The 21,805-nt window shown below is 36.4% G+C and overlaps 2 protein-coding genes across 2 annotated transcripts in view; both read right to left on the reverse strand.

Annotated features, from left to right (window-relative positions):
* Positions 1–14,714: 14,714 nt before the first annotated feature.
* LOC100370726 (acetylserotonin O-methyltransferase-like) lies at positions 14,715–16,666 on the reverse strand. Its single transcript, XM_002738550.3, has 2 exons — positions 16,550–16,666; positions 14,715–16,052 (listed from the first exon to the last, which is right to left on the reverse strand). The coding sequence occupies exon 2, from the start codon at positions 16,030–16,032 to the stop codon at positions 14,950–14,952; it is 1,083 nt and encodes a 360-aa protein (XP_002738596.2). The 5' UTR covers positions 16,033–16,052; positions 16,550–16,666; the 3' UTR covers positions 14,715–14,949.
* A 1,324-nt stretch (positions 16,667–17,990) lies between these two features.
* The window catches only part of LOC102806361 (VWFA and cache domain-containing protein 1-like), a 61,132-nt gene continuing 57,317 nt past the window's right edge, over positions 17,991–21,805 (reverse strand). The window contains exons 24-25 of the mRNA XM_085503472.1: positions 20,549–20,634; positions 17,991–19,931 (exon numbers count right to left, since the gene is read on the reverse strand). Of these exons, the coding sequence (XP_085359598.1) occupies positions 19,594–19,931; positions 20,549–20,634 (424 nt within the window). The 3' untranslated portion in view covers positions 17,991–19,593. The remainder of the gene's footprint in view (positions 19,932–20,548; positions 20,635–21,805) is intronic.

A 21,805-nucleotide genomic window follows, 5' to 3' on the forward strand; every position in this document is an offset into this window, starting at 1 on the left:
TTCAAATAATCAAAATAAACTTGATACCCTGGCGAAGCATGTCTATTGTTTCACAACGACTGTCCCAGAGGATTTTCGTCTTCCAAATTTCTCAAGATAAACGTCCCAGGGTTGCTTTGTGTACTAGAATGACATGTTTATTGGCAGCATTTCTTGTATTAATTTCCATTGCACAAAAAAAAGAAGAAGCAAATACTGTTACTGAAGCACAGAATTTGCATGAATTTTTCTCCCCGGCCATTCACGCAAACTGCAAACCAGTTCAATTTCCTTTCATTATTACATCCAAATGTCATGATATTTAATATTTAAAACCAACCTTTATTTCACAGTCACTTTAGTTTTCATATTTCTAAAATTATTTTACTGATCAAAAGACTTTTCACTCCCATCATGCAATCTCCCAATATATCTACAAATTACCTCGCTCTCAGGAGCTGAGAAATCAGAGTCACGCGCCAAGTAGCGCTTGCTTTTTATTATCGGTTATATGTTCATTTCAGAAATGTACATGCTCTCTTTACACGCTCCCATCTTATATTACTCATCTGATTACTCATAACAATAACAAATGACGTAAACAATTTAAGACAATTTATGATTGACGCGATCAGTATATATACTAAATATATATATAACCAATTGAAAAATTAAGATACCAAAAAAAACCCTCGGAGCAAAGATTTTGAACACTGTATTCTGATCAGTTTGTTGGTGATGAAATGGATGCTCTATTTGACTGCAAACTGGATGAAATTGTAAAGGCATGTAACAACTTTTGGAATACTCATTGTACAATGATGATATTTTAAAATTACCAAAAGAAGATATGTTTGAGCACATTATGGGAATAACAGATTCATTGCATATATATAACAGTCTAGGAAAGTTTATCAACATAATTTTACCTTATAGTTGTTAGTGTTATTGGATTTTTTTGTGTATGATTATTGACCATGGTTAATGTATTTTCAAGTCTTTTACCTCATCCATAGTTGTTGACACTTTGCAACCGCCTTGATGGATGTATTGTGACGTATTTTGACCCCGGATTCTGAGCTTGCGTTCCGGCTACATGTACTGCCCTTTCATACCAGTTCAATTTCCTTTCATTATTACATCCAAATGTCATGATATTTAATATTTAAAACCCACCTTTATTTCGCAGTCACTTTAGTTTTCGCTTTTCTAAAATTATTTTACTGATCAAAAGACTTTTCACTCCCATCATGCAATCTCCCATAGTACTTCCGCAGACACAGCGGCGATCGCCAACATTTCTACAAATAACCTCACTCTCAGGAGCTGAGGAGTCAAAAGACTTTCCACTACCATCATGCAATCCCCCATAGTACTTCCGGAAACACAGAGGTGATTGCCAGCATATCTACAAATAACCTCGCTCTCAGGAGCTGAGGAATGAAGAGCTCCACGTCGTCGACTTTGTTGACAGCGGAGCTAATAAAATGACTGAGGGCTTGACCATTAAAAACTCTGGAGGGTAGACTTGTGCAAATTATTTTATCCTGCACCTAGTTATGGGCTACATTGTATATATTTTTTTGCTTTGACATTTTCAAGTATGTTTCAAGGGATATGTTTTTATTAATGTATTTTTTCCTTAACTTCTTCTTTAGATTTGTTTTACAAAGTTGTGTTTATATATATGCTATTCAATTTCCATCTTCTTTTCTTTCGATTGTCAACCTTTAATTGTATGGTGTCAATCTGAGCGTGACCTAATTCGTGGTTATGGGGGCACTTTACAATGATGCCATTTCCGCGTTGCATTGTGGGATATGTATATATGAGTAACGACGGGCGTTGGAATACAGTGTATGTAAACCTGTTGTAGGCAATTAGTCCGTATCAACACCGCATATAATGTATTTTGAAGTCTGCGTAACTGGTAAATGTCGTCGTAGATGGCGATCTCAGACACGGTGTGTGTCTAAGTACGAAACCCGAAACCCGAACCCGACACATAGCAACCGCCTTGATGAATGTATTGTGACGTATTTTGACCCCGGAATCTGACCTTGCATTCTGGCTACATTTACTGCCCTTTCATATCACTTCAGTTTCCTTTCATTATTTCATCAAGATTCCACGATATTTAATATTTAAAACCAACCTTCATTTCACTCACTCACTCCAGTTTTTACTTTTCTAAAATTATTTTACGATCAAAAGACTTTCCACTCCCATCATGCAATCCCCCATAGTACTTCCGGAAACACAGAGGCGATCACCAGCATATCTACAAATAACCTCGCTCTCAGGAGCTGAGGAATAACGCGGTAAAACTCCACTACTCCAATAACTAGATACTTAAACTCCAATACAATTCAACGAGATCTCCGATCGGATCTCAGTGCTGAACAACTATATATACCCATACTGTCTATAAATAGACCATTACATCAGCATACATAATGAGTCTTGAACTTACAAATGTACTACAAATTTCTAGAATGTTCCATTACCTTCCATTGCCTCCTACAGTGTTCTATTACCTATTCAACCAGTTTCTAAACAAAATCTAGAATATTCCACCCAGACACAGTACGGTTCTAGAACATTCTCAGTGACACGGGAGTGGTAAATAAGTCGTATGCGACATGCCTCCCCTCTCAAGAATATTATAACATATAATATTACATGACTAGCAACGACGTCAATAATACGAATATGATAACAATAAAGCTCTGAGTACATAAATTCAAAAATCACATACAGTAAAATATAATAAAATATGAAATATAATCATAAACAAATAACATTCTACTATACTGTGCAAAAGTTCCTCAGTCTATCAATCTACTCAGGTAGTCCGCTACCACATTGTCCCGCCCAGGAATATCCTCAACACGATAATTATATCCTTGCAGAGTCATCGCCCATCTCATCACTCGGTCATTTGCAAACTTGGCTTTATCCAGGTAAGACAATGGTTTATGATCCGTCTGCAAAATGAACTCCACACCGGCTAAATATAGGCGAAATTTATTCACGCCTCATACAATGGCTAAACATTCCCTTTCTACAGTTGAATATTTCTTTTCTGCATCGGATAACTTCTTACTTGCATACGCAACTGCATGAAGCTTCTCACAATGATTCTGCATAAGTACTGCTCCAATTCCTACCTGAGACGCGTCTGTCCGCAACACAAATGGTTTCTGTGGGTCTGGCAACTTCAAAATTGGTTTTCCCAATAAGTATTCCCGCAAAGTGTTATATGCTTTCTCCTGGGCCTCTCCCCATACAACTTTGTTAGGTTGTACTTTCCTTAGTAGATCACTCAGGGGTGCTGCAATAGTTGTGAATAAGGGAATGTGATCTCTGTAGTAATTGACCAGCCCAAAGAATGATTGGACACCTTTCTTGGTCGCTGGTCTTTGCGCTTCCCAAATTTTTCCCATGTTGTCATGACTCGGACTCACCCAATTGTGTCCAATTTCATGACCCAGGAATTCTACTGATGTTGCACCCAGAACACACTTGGATGGTCTAGCTGTTATGTCCGCTGCCCTCAGTCTTCGTAACAACTCAGATAATACTTGTACATGCTCATCCCAGCAGCTTGAATAAACTATCAGGTTATCTATATAGCTTCCAACCCCCTCCATACCTGACAATAATTTCCTGATTCCCCGCACCAGAGTAGCTCCCGAATTCTTCATTCCAAATGGCATCCTTAAAAATTCATAAGTTCCATTGGGAGTAACAAATGCTGTCTTTGGTATATCTTCTTCAGCTACTGGTATCTGCCAATAACCCTTACTTAAATCAATTTTCGACAGGAACTTACTATTATGTAGTCTCTGAAATATATCCCCTGTTGTTACCATTGGCTCAGGGTCGGTTACAGTGACCTTATTTAATTTTCTATAGTCTACACATATGCGATTCGATCCATCCTTCTTCTTTACAATCACCACTGGTGACGCATAGGGTGATGTGGACTTCCTGATTACTCCCATTTTTAACATATCTTCAATATCTTGCCTAAGGTTCTCCCTTATTGCATATGGTAGTGAGTATGGCTTAGATCATATTGGTGTATCATTTGTCAGGTCAATCTTATGACTGATTATCTTGGTCTTTCCTGGCAAGTCAGTAAACATCTTATTATAGGTATTGACTAAAACCACCAGTTCTTTCCTCTGGTGTTCTGTCAGGTCTGTACCAATTTGAACATCTTTACCTGACTCCTTTGGTTTACAAGTTCCTAACTCTAGAAGATCATCTTCGTCTACAGCATTCTCTTCATCTGACTCATTACACCCCGCTGTAGCTGCGCACACAGCATTCATCAAGTCTATGGCCATATTTGGTGAGTAACTTGTCTCACTTCCATCTGGTTGAGGTGACGTCTCCCGCTCAACATACAACTTTAACATATTTACATGATACGTCTTCACTTTGTCACCTACCCTCACTCAATAATCGTTTTTGCCTATTACCTGCTCCACCACATAAGAACCCTTCCACTGCATCAATAGCTTGTTGTTGTCAGTTGGCAGCAAAATTAACACCTGATCTCCTTCCTTAAGCACTCGCTTCTTCGTTTTACGATCATAGTAACACTTGTATCGGTTTTGTGTCTTTTGTAATTCCTCTCGAGCAATCTCTAAAGTCTGTTCTAACCGATCTCTCAACTCAAACACATACTGGTAAATATTAACTATCTCAGGAGTATCGCTCTCTTCGGTCCATAACTCTTTAAGGATCTTCATTGGGCCTCTAACCGTTCGACCATATAACAGCTCAAATGGGGAAAAACCAGTTGACTCCTGTGGTACCTCTCTATATGCGAAGAGTAAAGCACTAATATACCGATGCCATTGCCTTGGTTGTTCATGGCACAACCGCTTTAACATCTTCTTCAAAGTACCATTAAACTTTTCCACCAGTCCATTACAAATGGGGTGATAGGGCGTAGACGTCAGTCTCTTAATGCTGAGCAATCTTGATACTTCTTGCATGCATTCTGACACAAACTGAGACCCCATGTCACTTAGTACTTCTTCTGGAACCCCCAATCGGCTATAAAAGTCAATCAACGCCTCAGCTACAGTCTCTGTATCTATATTTTTAAGTGGAACCACCTCTGGATACCGTGTAGCATAGTCCACCATAGTTAAGATGTATCGATGACCCCCATCACTGGCTGGCGTAATTGGTCCAACCAAATCTATAGCCACACGCTTGAATGGCATATCAATTAAAGGCATCTTACCTCATGGGTCCTTCACAACTGATCCCTTTGAAACAGTCTTCTGGCACACATCACACGACCTACAAAAACTGGTAACATCTTGACGTAGCCCAGGCCAATAAAAGCTAGTCACACTCCGGTCTTCTGTCTTCTTTATCCCCATGTTTCCACCAAATATTGAATTATGGGCAATCTCCATAACACGAGTCCTCAACAGTTTCGGCACAACCACTGACATACCGTCTTGCCTCCTGGAACTGAACGATCCTGATACACACGATATAGCAAGCCTCCATAAACCTGGAACTCGGTTGTAAGGTGCCCTCTCACTTCCGGTTCTCTCTTATTATAATACTTCTTCAACGATGTGTCTGCTTGCTGAATCTCAATTAATTTGTCTTTTGTTACATGTGCTCCAGTCTTTACATCACACACTTTGAGCGGCTTCACCTTACCAATTTCTTCACTTGCGCTCTGGTTGTTACTGCTCCTCTCACATTCCACACTAGATCCGGGTCATCTGGTGGTCTTGCTCCGGGCACATTCCCAACAATTAACTCATAGATTGGGTCCTGCACACATAATGCTTCAACCGTGCCTCTCAAATATGGCATATCAATTTCCACCATGGCGACTGGAACCCTTCTTACAGTACGATCAACCATCAATATATGACCCACCTTTTTTGTATACTGGTCATCTGGTACCAAGCTCTTCTTGACTATAATGCCATTACACCCAGTGTCTCTCAACATGGTCACAACTGTGTCACCAACCTTCCCTTGACCCACAGCCAAAGTCCTGTCCTCCACAACGCCACTCCGTTCCATACATGCACCATTCACAACCTTTAACTACTCCCCCGATGCTAACAACAAATTGTCCTTCTCAATCGTTTTAGGTACATCACTGTCAATTTGAACAGCACAGCTAGCACTGATATTAGACTCCTCTTTAACCACTGCAGCTGTACCAGTAGTAGTGCTGGGTTTGACACTCTCTCTTTCTTGACCCTTGTGTTGTCCACTACGGCAGAACTTAGCCACATGTCCTATGTCACCACACTGAGAGCACTGTTTACCTTTGTCATGGTTGACATCAGTAACGCGGGATGGACATTGTGCTGCTCGATGACCAACACCCTGACATACATAACACCGGATACTACTACCCTGTCCCACATCAGTATTTCTAATGGCAGTCTTATTATCGTTATGCCTCACCTGGTCCTTTGTGGATAACTGTCGACCATGTGCCACTAGGTACTGCTTTGCTATTACTGCCAACTCATCTAAATCTTTGGGTGCTCTTTCTTTAAGATAAACTGCAAAATCTCTTGTACAGGCACCAATAAACTGCTCCTTCACCATCACGTCGGTAACACCATCATATGTTGCTGCAGTGCCTGACAACTCAACCCATTTAGCAAAATAATTCTTAAGCCGCACAATTAACTGGTCAGGACTCTCGGAACTTTCAGGTTTAATTTCACAGAATCGCTTCCTGTACCCATCCTCTGTGAAATCGTATCTTGTCAACAGCGCCACCTTCACACGATCATAGTCAACTGCATCAGTTTCAGACATCCTGGAATATACTTCCAGTGCTCTATCAGTCAACAGCGCACTCAATTTTGTGGCCCATCCATCTCTATGCCAACTCGCATTCGTTGCAAACCTCTCAAACCGCAATAATAACTATCAAGTTCATCCTTACCATCAACAAATGCAGGCAACTTTGGTGACTGTGCATCACTGACCACATTTCGTTGACCGCCAAAATTAGCCTGTTAGAGCCCCGGCATTGCTGCTTGCAGCTCTAATTTCCTCAAATCAAATTCTCTTTCCTTTTCTCGCTGTTCTGCTTCCATTTGCAATTTCTCTCTTTCGCCTGCTTCCGCTTCCAGTCGTAACTTTTCCTTTCTTTCCTCAATCTCCATTTTTTCTTACCTCTGCTTCCCTTTCCTTTTCTCGCTGTTCTGCTTCCGCTTCCAGCCGTAACTTTTCCTTCCTTTCCTCAATCTCCATTTTCCTCACCTCTACTTCTATTTCCATTTTTGCCTTTCTCTCTTCCCTCGCCGCTTGTCTGTCAGCCCGCTGAGAACTCAATTGCTCCAAAATAAATTTCCTTTTGTCTTCTCCAGTCATTCCCAGTTCATCCGCCCATTCCATCAACTCTTGTTTCGACATATCTTTCATCTCGCTGGCCATGTTGTCTTCTATATGCCTTCACTGTTCCCGGACGATCCCCCAGATGTCACACGCAACGTAATATTACCGTAATTGGTATAGTACAGGTGTGATGGTTCAAATACCAAAATGGCAACAGTAACAGAAAGACTTCCCTGGCGGCGATGATAAAATACGAACACGGAGCCAACAGATGAGGTTTCAACTGGTACTGGTATTATTATACTCTGCAAACATCAAGTACAATAACGCGGTAAAACTCCACTACTCCAATAACTAGATACTTAAACTCCAATACAATTCAACGAGATCTCCGATCTGATCTCAGTGCTGAACAACTCCCATATATATACCCACACCATCTATAAATAGACCATTACATCAGCATACATAATGAGTCTGGAACTTACTACAAATTTCTAGAATGTTCCATTACCTTCCATTGCCTCCTACAGTGTTATATTACCTATTCAACCAGTTTCTAAACAAAATCTAGAATATTCCACCCAGACACAGTACGGTTCTAGAACATTCTCAGTGACACGGGAGTGGTAAATAAGTCGTATGCGACAATTACAATTAGAAAATGAACAACATGTATATTATATAAGCAATTGGACAAGAATTTTCATCAAGAATTCTACCTGCAGTACCTATAAATATAATAGCAAAGCAATCAGACTTACGGTTTTCAACAAGAATTCGAAAATATCACTTTTTACCAAAAATGACAAAAATATTCACCAAAATTAGAGAATTAAAGATATCATTACGAAATGAACAAATCTGAGAAAGGTCCACACGTAGTACCTATATATGCAATATCAAAGCAACCGGACTTGGGGTTTTTAACAAGAAGTCGAAAATATCACTTTTCACCAACAATTACAAAAATATTGACCAAAATTAGACAATTAAAGATATCATCTCGAAATGAACAAATCTGAGAGAGGTACACATGTAGTACCTATATATGTAATATCAAAGCGATTGGACCTGCGGTTTTTAACAAGAATTCGAAAATATCACTTTTTAACAAAAATGTAAAAAATATTCACCAAAATTAGAGAATTAAAGATATCATTACAAAATGAACAAATCTGAGAGAGGTCCACACGTAGTACCTATAGATGCAATATCAAAGCAATCGGACTTACGGTTTTTAACAAGAAGTCGAAAATATCACTTTTTACCAAAAATGACAAAAATATTCACCAAAATCATGAAATGAACAAATCTAAGAGAGGTCTACCCAAGCTACATATACGCCAAGTATCAAAGCATTCAGGTTTGTAGTTTTCAAGAAGAAGTCGAAAAAGTAAAACATTGGCACGGACGACGACGGACAATCACTCGTATGATAAGCTCCGTCGCTCGACAAAGTCGACAGCGGAGCTAAAAAGGGAAAACATTGAATAGGAATTAGTTGACGTGTATGACGTGAGATAGCATGGTGACGAAAAGTAAAGTTGATATTGTTTATCAAATCTGTTACTTGCATCGAATATGCTGTTTCAGTTGCATTATACAAGCCGGGAATGCTGGACACTTTCCGACGCCCGTTGCTATCGTTGACAAGAATGGTTTTAATGGGTGGTTGAGTCGCCTAGAAAGTACATAGTCCTTGCCCTTCAAGCATTGTTGTACCTCGGTCACATTCTTCCACTGCTTACCTTGACAAACCTGTGAGTGTCATCGTGACCCCAACCAATAACCACCCCCCAGGGTATCAGGTAACTCAGCTTTACATTGATGTATGAAGTAGAGGAGGTTGTCTGGTTCTCTACTATCAGTTAATGCAACATGACAATGAGTTGGTATAAGAGAGAATTTCGCAAACAAAAATACAAAGTGGTTGTTTACCATCTGGGTGTTGGTGTGAAGCTATGAATATTTAAATTATATTCCATAAAGTATTCCAAACCAGTCGTATAAACAGATACTAGGTTGGTAAATTAGCCTGATCATAATTCCCGTAAATGTACACTGATATAGTGACCATATATCTCGTACATGTACAATGATATAGTGACCATATATCCCGTAAATGTACAATGATATAGTGACCATATATCCCGCAAATGTACAATGATATAGTGACCATATATCCCGTAAATGTACAATGATATAGTGACCATATATCCCGTAAATGTACAATGATATAGTGTCCATATATCTCGTAAATGTACAATGATATAATGACCATATATCCCGCAAATGTACAATGATATAATGACCATATATCCCGTAAATGTACAATGATATAGTGACCATATATACCGTAAATGTACAATGATACAGTGACCATATATCCCGTGAATGTACAATGATATAATGGCCATATATCTCGTAAATGTACAATGATACAGTGACCATATATACCGTAAATGTACAATGATATAGTGACCATATATGCCGTAAATGTACAATGATATAATGACCATATATCTCGTAAATGTACAATGATAAAGTGACCATATATCCCGTAAATGTACAATAATATAGTGACCATATATCCCGTAAATGTACAATGATATAGTGACCATATATCCCGTAAATGTACAATGATATAATGACCATATATCCCGTAAATGTACAATGATATAGTGACCATATATCCCGTAAATGTACTATGATATAATTACCATATATCCCGTAAATGTACAATGATACAGTGACCATATATACCGTAAATGTACAATGATATAGTGACCATATATGCCGTAAATGTACAATGATATAATGACCATATATCTCGTAAATGTACAATGATAAAGTGACCATATATCCCGTAAATGTACAATAATATAGTGACCATATATCCCGTAAATGTACAATGATATAGTGACCATATATCCCGTAAATGTACAATGATATAATGACCATATATCCCGTAAATGTACAATGATATAGTGACCATATATCCCGTAAATGTACTATGATATAATTACCATATATCCCGTAAATGTACAATGATATAATGACCATATATACCGTAAATGTACAATGATATAGTGACCATATATCCCGTAAATGTACAATGATATAGTGACCATATATCCCGTAAATGTACAATGATATAATGACCATATATCTCGTAAATGTACAATGATATAATGACCATATATCCCGTAAATGTACTATGATATAATGACCATATATACCGTAAATGTACAATGATACAGTGACCATATATCCCGTAAATGTACAATGATATAATGGCCATATATCTCGTAAATGTACAATGATACAGTGACCATATATACCGTAAATGTACAATGATATAGTGACCATATATGCCGTAAATGTACAATGATATAATGACCATATATCTCGTAAATGTACAATGATAAAGTGACCATATATCCCGTAAATGTACAATAATATAGTGACCATATATCCCGTAAATGTACAATGATATAGTGACCATATATCCCGTAAATGTACAATGATATAGTGACCATATATGCCGTAAATGTACAATGATATAGTGACCATATATCCCGTAAATGTACAATGATATAATGACCATATATCCCGTAAATGTACAATGATATAGTGACCATATATACCGTAAATGTACAATGATATAGTGACCATATATCCCGTAAATGTACAATGATATAGTGACCATATATCCCGTAAATGTACAATGATATAATAATGTATTTTGCATCAATGAAAAGCTGAATATACAGCCTTGTCAACATAATTGTTTTGCACATAGTTTTTGGAATGATGCAATTTTGAAACCAAAATACTTATTATGTATATATATTAAGACTTATAAGCTATGTTTGTATGATATATACTTTCTTTGGGGATACATTTTATAAGATATTATCTGGTGTAGCAAATATTAATTAATATTCATAATAAGAGTTACAACACATTTTATATTGACTAATTCGAAAATAATAATATTTGGATAGTATTCATGTATTTTTTATTATAGTGACAAATGGTGCACTATTCTATGAATAGAATAACCAGTATTACATTATATTATTTGTATATTATTATAGTGACAAATGGTGCACTATTCTATGAATAGAATAACCAGTATTACATTATATTATTTGTATATTATTATAGTGACAAATGGTGCACTATTCTATGAATAGAATAACCAGTATTACATTATATTATTTGTATATTATTATAGTGACAAATGGTGCACTATTCTATGAATAGAATAACCAGTATTACATTATATTATTTGTATATTATTATAGTGACAAATGGTGCACTATTCTATGAATAGAATAACCAGTATTACATTATATTATTTGTATATTATTACATTATATTATTTGTATATTATTATAGTGACAAATGGTGCACTATTCTATGAATAGAATAACCAGTATTACATTATATTATTTGTATATTATTACATTATATTATTTGTATATTATTACATTATATTATTTGTATATTATTTGTATATTATTACATTATATTATTTGTATATTATTACATTATATTATTTGTATATTATTACATTATATTATTTGTATATTATTTGTATATTATTACATTATATTATTTGTATATTATTACATTATATTATTTGTATATTATTTGTATATTATTACATTATATTATTTGTATATTATTACATTATATTATTTGTATATTATTACATTATATTATTTGTATATTATTACATTATATTGTTGAGGAGCTGAAATATCAACTAAGCGATTCCCAGAATGTACTTTCAAACCCAGACAGTGTCATGTTTACGTCTTCCAAACCTGTGGAATTCCGACAGTTCGAACCCGATAACATGGTGGAATAAACCTATCCAGCTAACTCTACAGTGACGCACCTAGGAAACTAATCTGCGGACACCAAGTCACGCCTAATATTAATATGCGATATAGCATTATGCACCGAGTATATACTAATACAATGATTCAAGTCACATTAAGTCGATATATATAATATAATAAGGGACAACATCAAAAGTTCAATGTCGGATAAAAAACTTAATTCCTTTAGTTTTTTCCCCAACCCCGCCACCTCCCAACTGAAACTTAATTGATAAACATTGATCATGTCGTCAGACTACATTCAAATTAATAATCGGACAGTAGTATGGCATAGCAGTTGGTTCTAGGTCCATGCCCTGAAATTGACCTCATTTGACGCAAATATTTTCACTCGGGCCAAACCATTTTCTCGTCTTGGATGTTTGTTTCATCATTTTCTGTTATTTTTGATTAGATAGAAAAAAAAACGAACTACAAATACTCCATGATTGTTTTTGACTTGATTAAAAAAATAAAATCGTTTTTGTAGGATGGAACAATTTTGAGGCCAATTTTTATGTTAGCTCAGTTGCAAGTAGGGCGTTTCGGGTGATGTATCACATTTGTACATGGTGATTTAAACTTACTATCATTAATTATTTCTGCTTCCTTACTTCAAAGCTTTTACTTATGAACTGTGCTACTGATATAATAATGTCTTCATTCTGTAACAATTCCATAATTTTTTTCTCTGCAGGATATTTTTTAAATGCTGGGATCATATCCTTAGATTTATTGAAAAGATTGGTACGCAACTCATTATATTTGTTGCATTCCATCAGAAAGTGCATTTCATCTTCAATTAGACCTGTGTTATACATGACACAAAGCCTGTTGTTTAAGGAGGGTTGGCAAGGGGTATTTTCGTGAACTGTAATCAATTGTTTTTATTTCCGTAATAATGTAATTTAAATAAATAAAAAACGTAATTTCGTAGACATGGGCAAGGCGTAAAATGTAATCAGCTATTTTATTCGTCCGTAATTTGTACAAAGATATTATTTTTGTAAGCGTATATAGCATTTTCCAAATTAAATGTAATTCGTACGCAATTTGCAATTTTGATTCTTAAACACAAATTATCAAAAATATTATAAAAATATGTAATTAGAAATTTGCTTTATCTGTTTAAGTGTAAAAACCTTTCTTTTTTTTATTGTAAATGAAACTTTCATTTTATTTCTTGTAAAAACATAAAATACCGTCTTTATTTCCGGTAACCTGTACCAGCAACACCCCCCCTTGCCGTCCTTCTTTAAGGAGATTTTTTTATGACGACCCATTTCAATTTTGAGACTATGGTCACTAAGACGAAATTTAGTAAGTATACTACGCAGTTCAAAGTTTTATAGCTTGAATATGGCTCAAGGTTTAAATCTGATTTGATTAGCTGATATGTTCTCAGTTTGTTTTTCATTTGCTTTGGTGCGGTTATCATTATGTTATAAACCTCACCATTCCATTTTGTTAGGAATAAATTTTGGATGCCCAAATAAATTTGTTTCATTTGTGCCGAGGTTAATTTATCACAGTTGTTAACTGAATGATATTGTTGAATATTTTTCAATAACGATGTTACTTCTAAATACCAGTTACTTTTAACCGTTTCGGTTAACCACAAAAACTTCCTTGAGTAACACAATATTAGAATTCATGGCCCGACTGTAATTTTGTTTTTTATAAATACGTCTAGGGAGTATCTGCCTAACTCGCTATACATAATCGGTGTACGTTGTGACACCTTTAGTAGATACCGACAATAATATAATTGAACGTGATTTAGTGGAGAACTCGTCACCCCAAACATCACAACCATAAGCGAGGATGGGTCTGATAGGTTTGTCAAAAAGGGGAATTGATACTTATATACTTATGTTTTGAATTGAGCCAAGCTTTGCTTTCATTGAAAACAGAGCTTTTTGAGCTTTATGTTTAAGGTTTTTTATGCCATCCTTAAACCTACCATTGGCACTAATGACTAATGCCAGATAGTTAAAAGATTTAACTGTATCAAGTCGTTACCTCCAAGAAAATATGTATCATTATTTAGACGTCTGTTTGATTTATTGAAAATTATGATTTTTGTTTTGTCAGTGTTGACAGAAAGCTTCCATTTTTTAGCATACATTGCCAAACTATCAAGACATGTTTGTAACCCCTGTTTAGTTTTAGAAAGTATCACAATATCATCATCATGAAGTAGACAGCTGACATGTGAGTTTTCAAAATAAGGAGAATCACAGGTACCAGTATTGAAAATACTTGGCAGGTCATTTAAAATAAGATAGAAGGGAGTTGGACTAAGATTACATCCCTGTTTAACACCAATATTGGACTGAAATTGTTTTGTTAAACCTTGTTTACATTTAACTTTATATTTTACTTTATTGTACATGTTTTTCATAGTTTCATACATGTTTCCTGTTATACCATATTTGATTAATTTTATGAAGAGATCATCATCATATTATACGAATGATAATATTCTGTACTCAAGAAATATGGATGTTTATTCTGTAGTATATTGCATAATATATTAATTAGAAATTTGATTGGTACCATAACAGAAAACGTTACATATAGTCTGGAAAGAATGACAACACAATTACTTCGATACCGTCCAGTCAAAGACATGTTTACAGTGAGTGAAACCCGGGTATATCGTACGACGTATGGGCCATCACAATCATGTAAGCGTGAATAAAATATCATCGTCATATTATAAATGCACATCTAGTTCATCATTGTCTATCGGCGGTTTCGTAGCAATCATAGATTGTACAATATCGCCATTCTTTTTTACTTTAACTTCAACAAATCCGATCTTGCGCAGAAGGTCGCACATATCAGCAAACGATCGCTGAAAACAACGTTCGGTGGAAGTCAGCAACATCAACAAGCCCATCATTGACGCTGCTAGTGGCCCTCGTTTGTCGTCTTCATGAAAGCAGTCCAGAATTAGAACAGCGCCACCGGCTGACAAGCTATCAAACAGACGACACAAAAGTTGTTTGATTCGTTGCTCGGGCCATTTGTGAACGATATCCGTCAAAACAAAGAGGTCGACATCGGGAAAAGAGCCTTTGAAGATATTACCCCCTTTAAAGGTTACGTTATGGGAGTAAGGGTCTGCAGGTGTGAATTTACTGGCAACTTCCACCACGCTTGGTACATCAAGTACGGTAACTTTCATATGCTGGTAGACGGCAGCCAGAGCGAATGCAACAGCGCCAGTACCTCCCCCGATGTTACACGCGTGCTTGTATTGAGACAGATCAAACGATTTTGTTGCCGCGTCGCGGTAGAAGACGGTAGCTTTAGAATGCATAGATGCCAACAAAAGCAGCTTTTCATCATCGCTTTTGGCGCTATCTTTGTAAAACTTCCGACTGCTAATTCCAAACGCACGTTCTGCTTGTGGATTTCCATCTCGTACACCGAATGACAAATTGCCTGCAAGACCATACAAATATTTATCAGCGACCAGTATGCAGGGTCGCAGTGTCATGGGGCTCTCTGTAGTTAAGTACCTGCTTGAGAGATCGGAGTTGATAAACTTATCGTCGTTGCTGCCAAAGTCGCCAGGCGAAACTCTCGATAACGCCCCCAAAGATACTAAAGCGTTTAACAGTCTCTCCACTGCGTCTAACTCGGCCCCTAGGATGATACAAATATCACTGGCTGTTTTCGGTTCGTTTTTCAGCTCGTCAAATATGCGAAGTTTACAACCGGTCATGAGGGCCTGTGCGTGGAGATATCCATGCAGGTATCCCCATAAATCGTCTACGGACTGAGCCGCCATGGTAGGGAAATGGCGTCAACCTGAAAACGAAATGAATAATGCAGTTAAATCCAAAAATATTAACAGCCCCCCCCCAAAGAGGGGAGGGGAGGGAGAGTGGTTTTTTAGTATCTTCCATCATAACCCAGTCAGGACCACATCCAAATCTAATAAAGAAATCCTGATAAAGTTTAGAGGGCGACGATTAGAAATACACACATACTTGATAGAAAAGAGAAATCATTAAAAAATCCAGCTCAAAACTTAGTGAGGTTTTTATAATCAATATAATATACCAGTATACCGTAACCATGGCAAACGACCACATATTTTTGACATCGTGTATTTATTCGAATAAAGTGTGATATAAACGGACACTTGTAGGTTACATATACTTGCATATAAGACACAGACCAGTGTCAATATCCGTGTACTCGAAATCTTGGATTAGAACCAACAGAAGTCAAATTAAAACAGTGGGTTGTCATTATACCGAGTCTGTATGACACACAACATTCAATGAGATATGTTAACTAACCTCAGTTTGATATCGCTGGTTGTGGTGGTATAAACCCAAATATATACGACTGAGTTACGCCTTCGCTTATACACTGCGTGAGTTTCGACCTGCAATGTTTACTGCGTAAAAGCTCTTTAACATTGCGTTTTATTCGCTTTGTAATTGCAGAGGTTAGCACCCCACACCTATTTGACATATTTCACATAGGTGATATGAATACCGTGTACTCCTTGTGTTTAAATTGGGCCGATACTCAGTAAACACTTATACGATGCTTTGAAAGCACCACCTTGCAGCAAATATTCACCTATTGCATTGAGGTCGGTCGCCAGGGTCGTCTCATGCACTGTCAGCGATACAACTCTGTACAATGAGACTTTTGTTTAGCATCTACAAAGGTACTTTTTTTCTATATGTTTTCCCTTCATTTGCGTACGGAATTCAGCCATAGTTCATGACTCAATGGGGTTATTCGTTGTGTTATTTGCTGTTTATTATAGGTAGTCCATCGTTGTTTCCAGGGTAGCTCAGTGACGGCTAGAACGTCTTTTATTATCGAGAATGAGTGTCATGTGACTTGCCGAAAAACAACGAGAAAGAAAATAAAATTACTGTTTTCAGTAAATTTAAATTCCAGGTCAAATTACTCGTATATATGGTAACCACTGTTTTTTATAATTACACAGTACCACGCATTCCAACGAGTCGTTTACATAAACCACAACCATGTGCTTGAGAGTACTTGGTTACTAGTTTATCGCAATTATTTTAGTTGACAAATTTATTGGAAGGTACAGGTTGTATTGTATAAGGTTGGTATTCGAAACCGAGTAGTCTCCCCCTCCTATTAGAGTTCATTGGGTGCAATTAGATATTCAAATTTTACACAATGAGCTTACCAACTTACGCACCACATATAATGCAGTCATGCGATTGACGAATGAAAATCGTGATTTACATATCAGGTCATTAAGTGCGTCCATATACGGTAGGGGTGATCTAAGATTCCACATTTCACAGGTCTATTATTCGCTCGCGTTTTCTCGTGTTTACAAACAAAATCGTATGCTGAAGCATTGCCTCAAAAAATTCAACTAGACAGCATTCGCAAATCAGAGGAGATGTCACAAATTAGCCTTAAACACATGTATACAATTACTAATTACCTTTACCTTAAAATGTAAGTATGGGATCACAAAAGGAACATGTGTGCGGAGGAAAAAAATTGAACAAAAATAGGCAATTTGTCCTTTGTACTAAAGATATATATAGCTAGCTCTCCCCTTGTATCCCAATACTGAACAAACATAAACGCACAATGTGACCACGACTTTTGATCTGTGAATGCAGCTAGTTGTTTTGAGTTGCACATGGAACACATCTGTAAAAAGTCTTAAGGCTATAGACTATTTCCCCCTGTAGTTATACACACACTCATACTGTGAACTTAACTATAACATTTAATATGTGAGCCAATTTATTACAATAGCTATTTATTCCATGTAGTTACATTTCTATGTATAATTACACATAAACACACACTGTGACCTTGATCTTTTGTTCCTGGAATTTGTTGCGTCTTTCCGGTTGAATGAGAAACCTGTGTTCCAAGTTTAAGTTTCTAGCTATTTTCCTTTCCACATAAATTATTGTTGATAACATAATCTTTTGAATCTGTAAAATGATTCCTTCTTTTCCCTTCCTATCCCGAGTTATGCTTGCATACACAACGTATAAACCCACACACACATGCATGCATGTAAGCATACACTTAATTGTATCACTAGTCGCAACATTCACTGTGATGCGCATAAATTGTCCCTTTAGCGTAAAACTTATCAAATGGTTCAAAAGTTCACATTGTTATTGTTTACAATATATACACTCTAGTACGTGTAGTTTTTCACGTGCACTAATATATGCTCAGTGGTCAAATTTGAACCATATTTTCAAAGTTAGGTATCCAAAAATGCAAAGCAATATCCCCTGGTATTAAGATACGAATTAGAACTTTATTTTTTACTAATTGCAATAAAGTGTTTGGTTGTATATGTTGTATTATTCACATACTGTGTTCTGAGGCTATAGAAGAGGAGTCTAAAAATATGTGTTATACCTGTTATTAAAACCCACTCAGTAGTACTTGACCAATCAGAAGAACTTTATATAGACTAGATATTCTGTTTTCGAGTCTGACTTGTTTCCTCGCGTCAAATCTTTGTTCTCATCAATAGTTCAAAGACTTTATAAGACTTCGTCCTTATGTCATTAGATGGTTGTATGCATCGAGTGATATGAGTTTAAGTGTGATATATTGAAGATAATATTTGGTAATCGTAGTTCTAAATAACTATTAAAAATAGCTAGACGTTTCGAGCAATGGCTCTTTATCGATAGCATAGAAGCAAGTGTGCTCAGACACTCATATCTTATAATATGGATCTGTGCGTTTGACCTCGTAGCTCATACAATGGTTGACCTGACAGACTGAGCTATCTGGACTATGCTGCAGCACATTATTGGTTCTTGGGATAATATTCATTGGTAGATCATTATGCATTATGAGAACAAATGAATAACAATTATACTGATTCACGCATTGTGTAATGACCGGCAATACAACCATACATTTGACAGAACACCCCTAATTTGTAGACCACATGAGTACTGCCAGGCCAAGTTCAAGTATTTGTACAATTACATTCATGTGATATAATAGCATTTTTTGTAAATATGAAATGAATCAACCAAATGTTAATTTGGGTAAAAATTGTATAAATAGTGTATAGTGCGGAATCAAATGGAATATTTAATTTTGATAAGTAATGAAGGATGATGCAGACACATCATGTAATCATATACAGCAGCAAAGTATGAATATTCATATCTCAATTATAATAAATTAACCATGAATATATCGGTAAAAGCACAAACTATTGAATTAAACTAGGTTCGCAATTATACTATTGTTTGTAAATTCAAACAAAAAACAAAAATAAAGTCAAAGCATACAAAACAAATGTCACATAAATTAAATCAATCATTAATTAGAATGTATTAAATCAAACATCAACAGGCTCAATGTATGAAGGAGTTGCTGACTGAGGTCTTTCGGATATTTCGGAATACACCCCTGTATTAGTATGACTTCCATCCAACCTAGGATTCTGGCTTCGGTCTAAGTGATATGGGTTGACGTAAGACAACCTGATTTCCGGTGGAGGCTGATGATCACGTTTAGGAGGTGCTGATGGCTGCACATCTGCAGTGTTCGGTGCTGTGAGATCAGAGTTTTCCCGTCGATATTTTACCAACATGAAGACAACAATGACAGCAGCGACAATAAGTACAATAATGACACTGACGACTACTCCTGCGATTACACCTGCAGACGAGTCAGCTATAACAAATAATACATGACTTGAATCATAGGCTGCATACATCTCAATAATACATGACTTGAATCATAGGCTGCATACATCTCAATAATACATGACTTGAATCATAGGCTGCATACATCTCAATAATACATGACTTGAATCATAGGCTGCATACATCTCAATAAAGTAAAATCGTAACTACGCATATGCGTGTGTGACTCACACAAATGGATACTTAGCAATTAGTTTAAAGGGCGGTGGTCGTCCCGCCACGCATGCGCGGGATATGGGCTCATATAAACAAAGATTGCGACTGTTGCGCAGACCAGCGAGAACAAACTGAGACGTTACCAAGCTTTAATTGGGTACTTTTTAGGTGATTGAAAGGTATCGAAGATATTGAAAGAACGCATTGGTTTGTGGGACAATCAATATTTATCAACACAAATGTTGCACGTGCGCGGCACGGCGCGACGACCACCGCCCTTTAAAGGGTGGAAGTCGCCGCGCAGCGCGTGTTTAAATTCCATATAAACAAACTTAGAAACATTAAAGACTGATGAATTGTTGGGTCATAGTTCAAGGCTTTCTGTGACAAATTCATAAACAATGAATATGCATACTATACAATACTTACAACCACATTCGTCTAAATCAGGGTATGCACTTTCCTCACAGAATGAATTTTCAAACCATTGACAGTTAACAGCCGCATTGCAATATCTAAAACAAATGATGCATACATTACAAGTATACGGTAGTCATGTAGCATGTGGATGATAATATGTTGTACACCCATCATAAATTTGGTATCCATGCTTCAAATTGTAGTCATATTCAGGAGTAACAAAGTAGTCCGTGAAACACCCCCCTAAAATGCCAGCAAAAGTATAAGGGATAACTTGTGTTCAGTCACGTGATTCCCATCACATGCATCATTCAAAACGCCGTTTGATGAAAACAAATCGAAATATTCAAACATGACGTAAATGTTTCCGAGACTATTTAGTAAATTGGTCAGGGAATATGTAATCTTTCTTGGAAATAGCGGAGCCCAGGTCGTTTGAATTATTTTGAAGTTTTTTTTGATGTGATTATGCAAATAAATTGTCAAACAGCTTGATATGTGACATGGTATACATGTTTTGATTCTCTCACTTGTGACATGGTATGTATGTATTAATTCTCTCACTTGTGACATGGTATATATGTATTAATTCCCTCACTTGTGACATGGTATGTATGTATTAATTCTCTCACTTGTGACATGGTATATATGTATTAATTCTCTCACTTGTGACATGGTATATATGTATTAATTCTCTCACTTGTGACATGGTATATATGTATTAATTCTCTCACTTGTGACATGGTATATATGTATTAATTCTCTCACTTGTGACATGGTATATATGTATTAATTCTCTCACTTGTGACATGGTATATATGTATTAATTCCCTCACTTGTGACATGGTATATATGTATTAATTCCCTCACTTGTGACATGGTATATATGTATTAATTCTCTCACTTGTGACATGGTATATATGTATTAATTCCCTCACTTGTGACATGGTATATATGTATTAATTCCCTCAGTTGTGACATGGTATATATGTATTAATTCCCTCACTTGTGACATGGTATATATGTATTAATTCTCTCACTTGTGACATGGTATATATGTATTAATTCCCTCACTTGTGACATGGTATATATGTATTAATTCCCTCACTTGTGACATGGTATATATGTATTCATTCTCTCACTTGTGACATGGTATGTATGTATGTATTAATTCTATCACTTGTGACATGGTATATATGTATTAATTCCCTCACTTGTGACATGGTATATATGTATTAATTCTCTCACTTGTGACATGGTATATAT

This window comes from Saccoglossus kowalevskii, chromosome 9 (assembly GCF_978046115.1).
Source record: "Saccoglossus kowalevskii chromosome 9, keSacKowa6.1, whole genome shotgun sequence".
NCBI classification, from domain to species: domain Eukaryota; kingdom Metazoa; phylum Hemichordata; class Enteropneusta; family Harrimaniidae; genus Saccoglossus; species Saccoglossus kowalevskii.

Coding starts and splice junctions, on each gene's coding strand:
- LOC100370726 (XM_002738550.3), bottom strand. CDS start 16,032: ATGGCGGCTCAGTCCGTAGACGATTTATGGGGATACCTGCATGGATAT.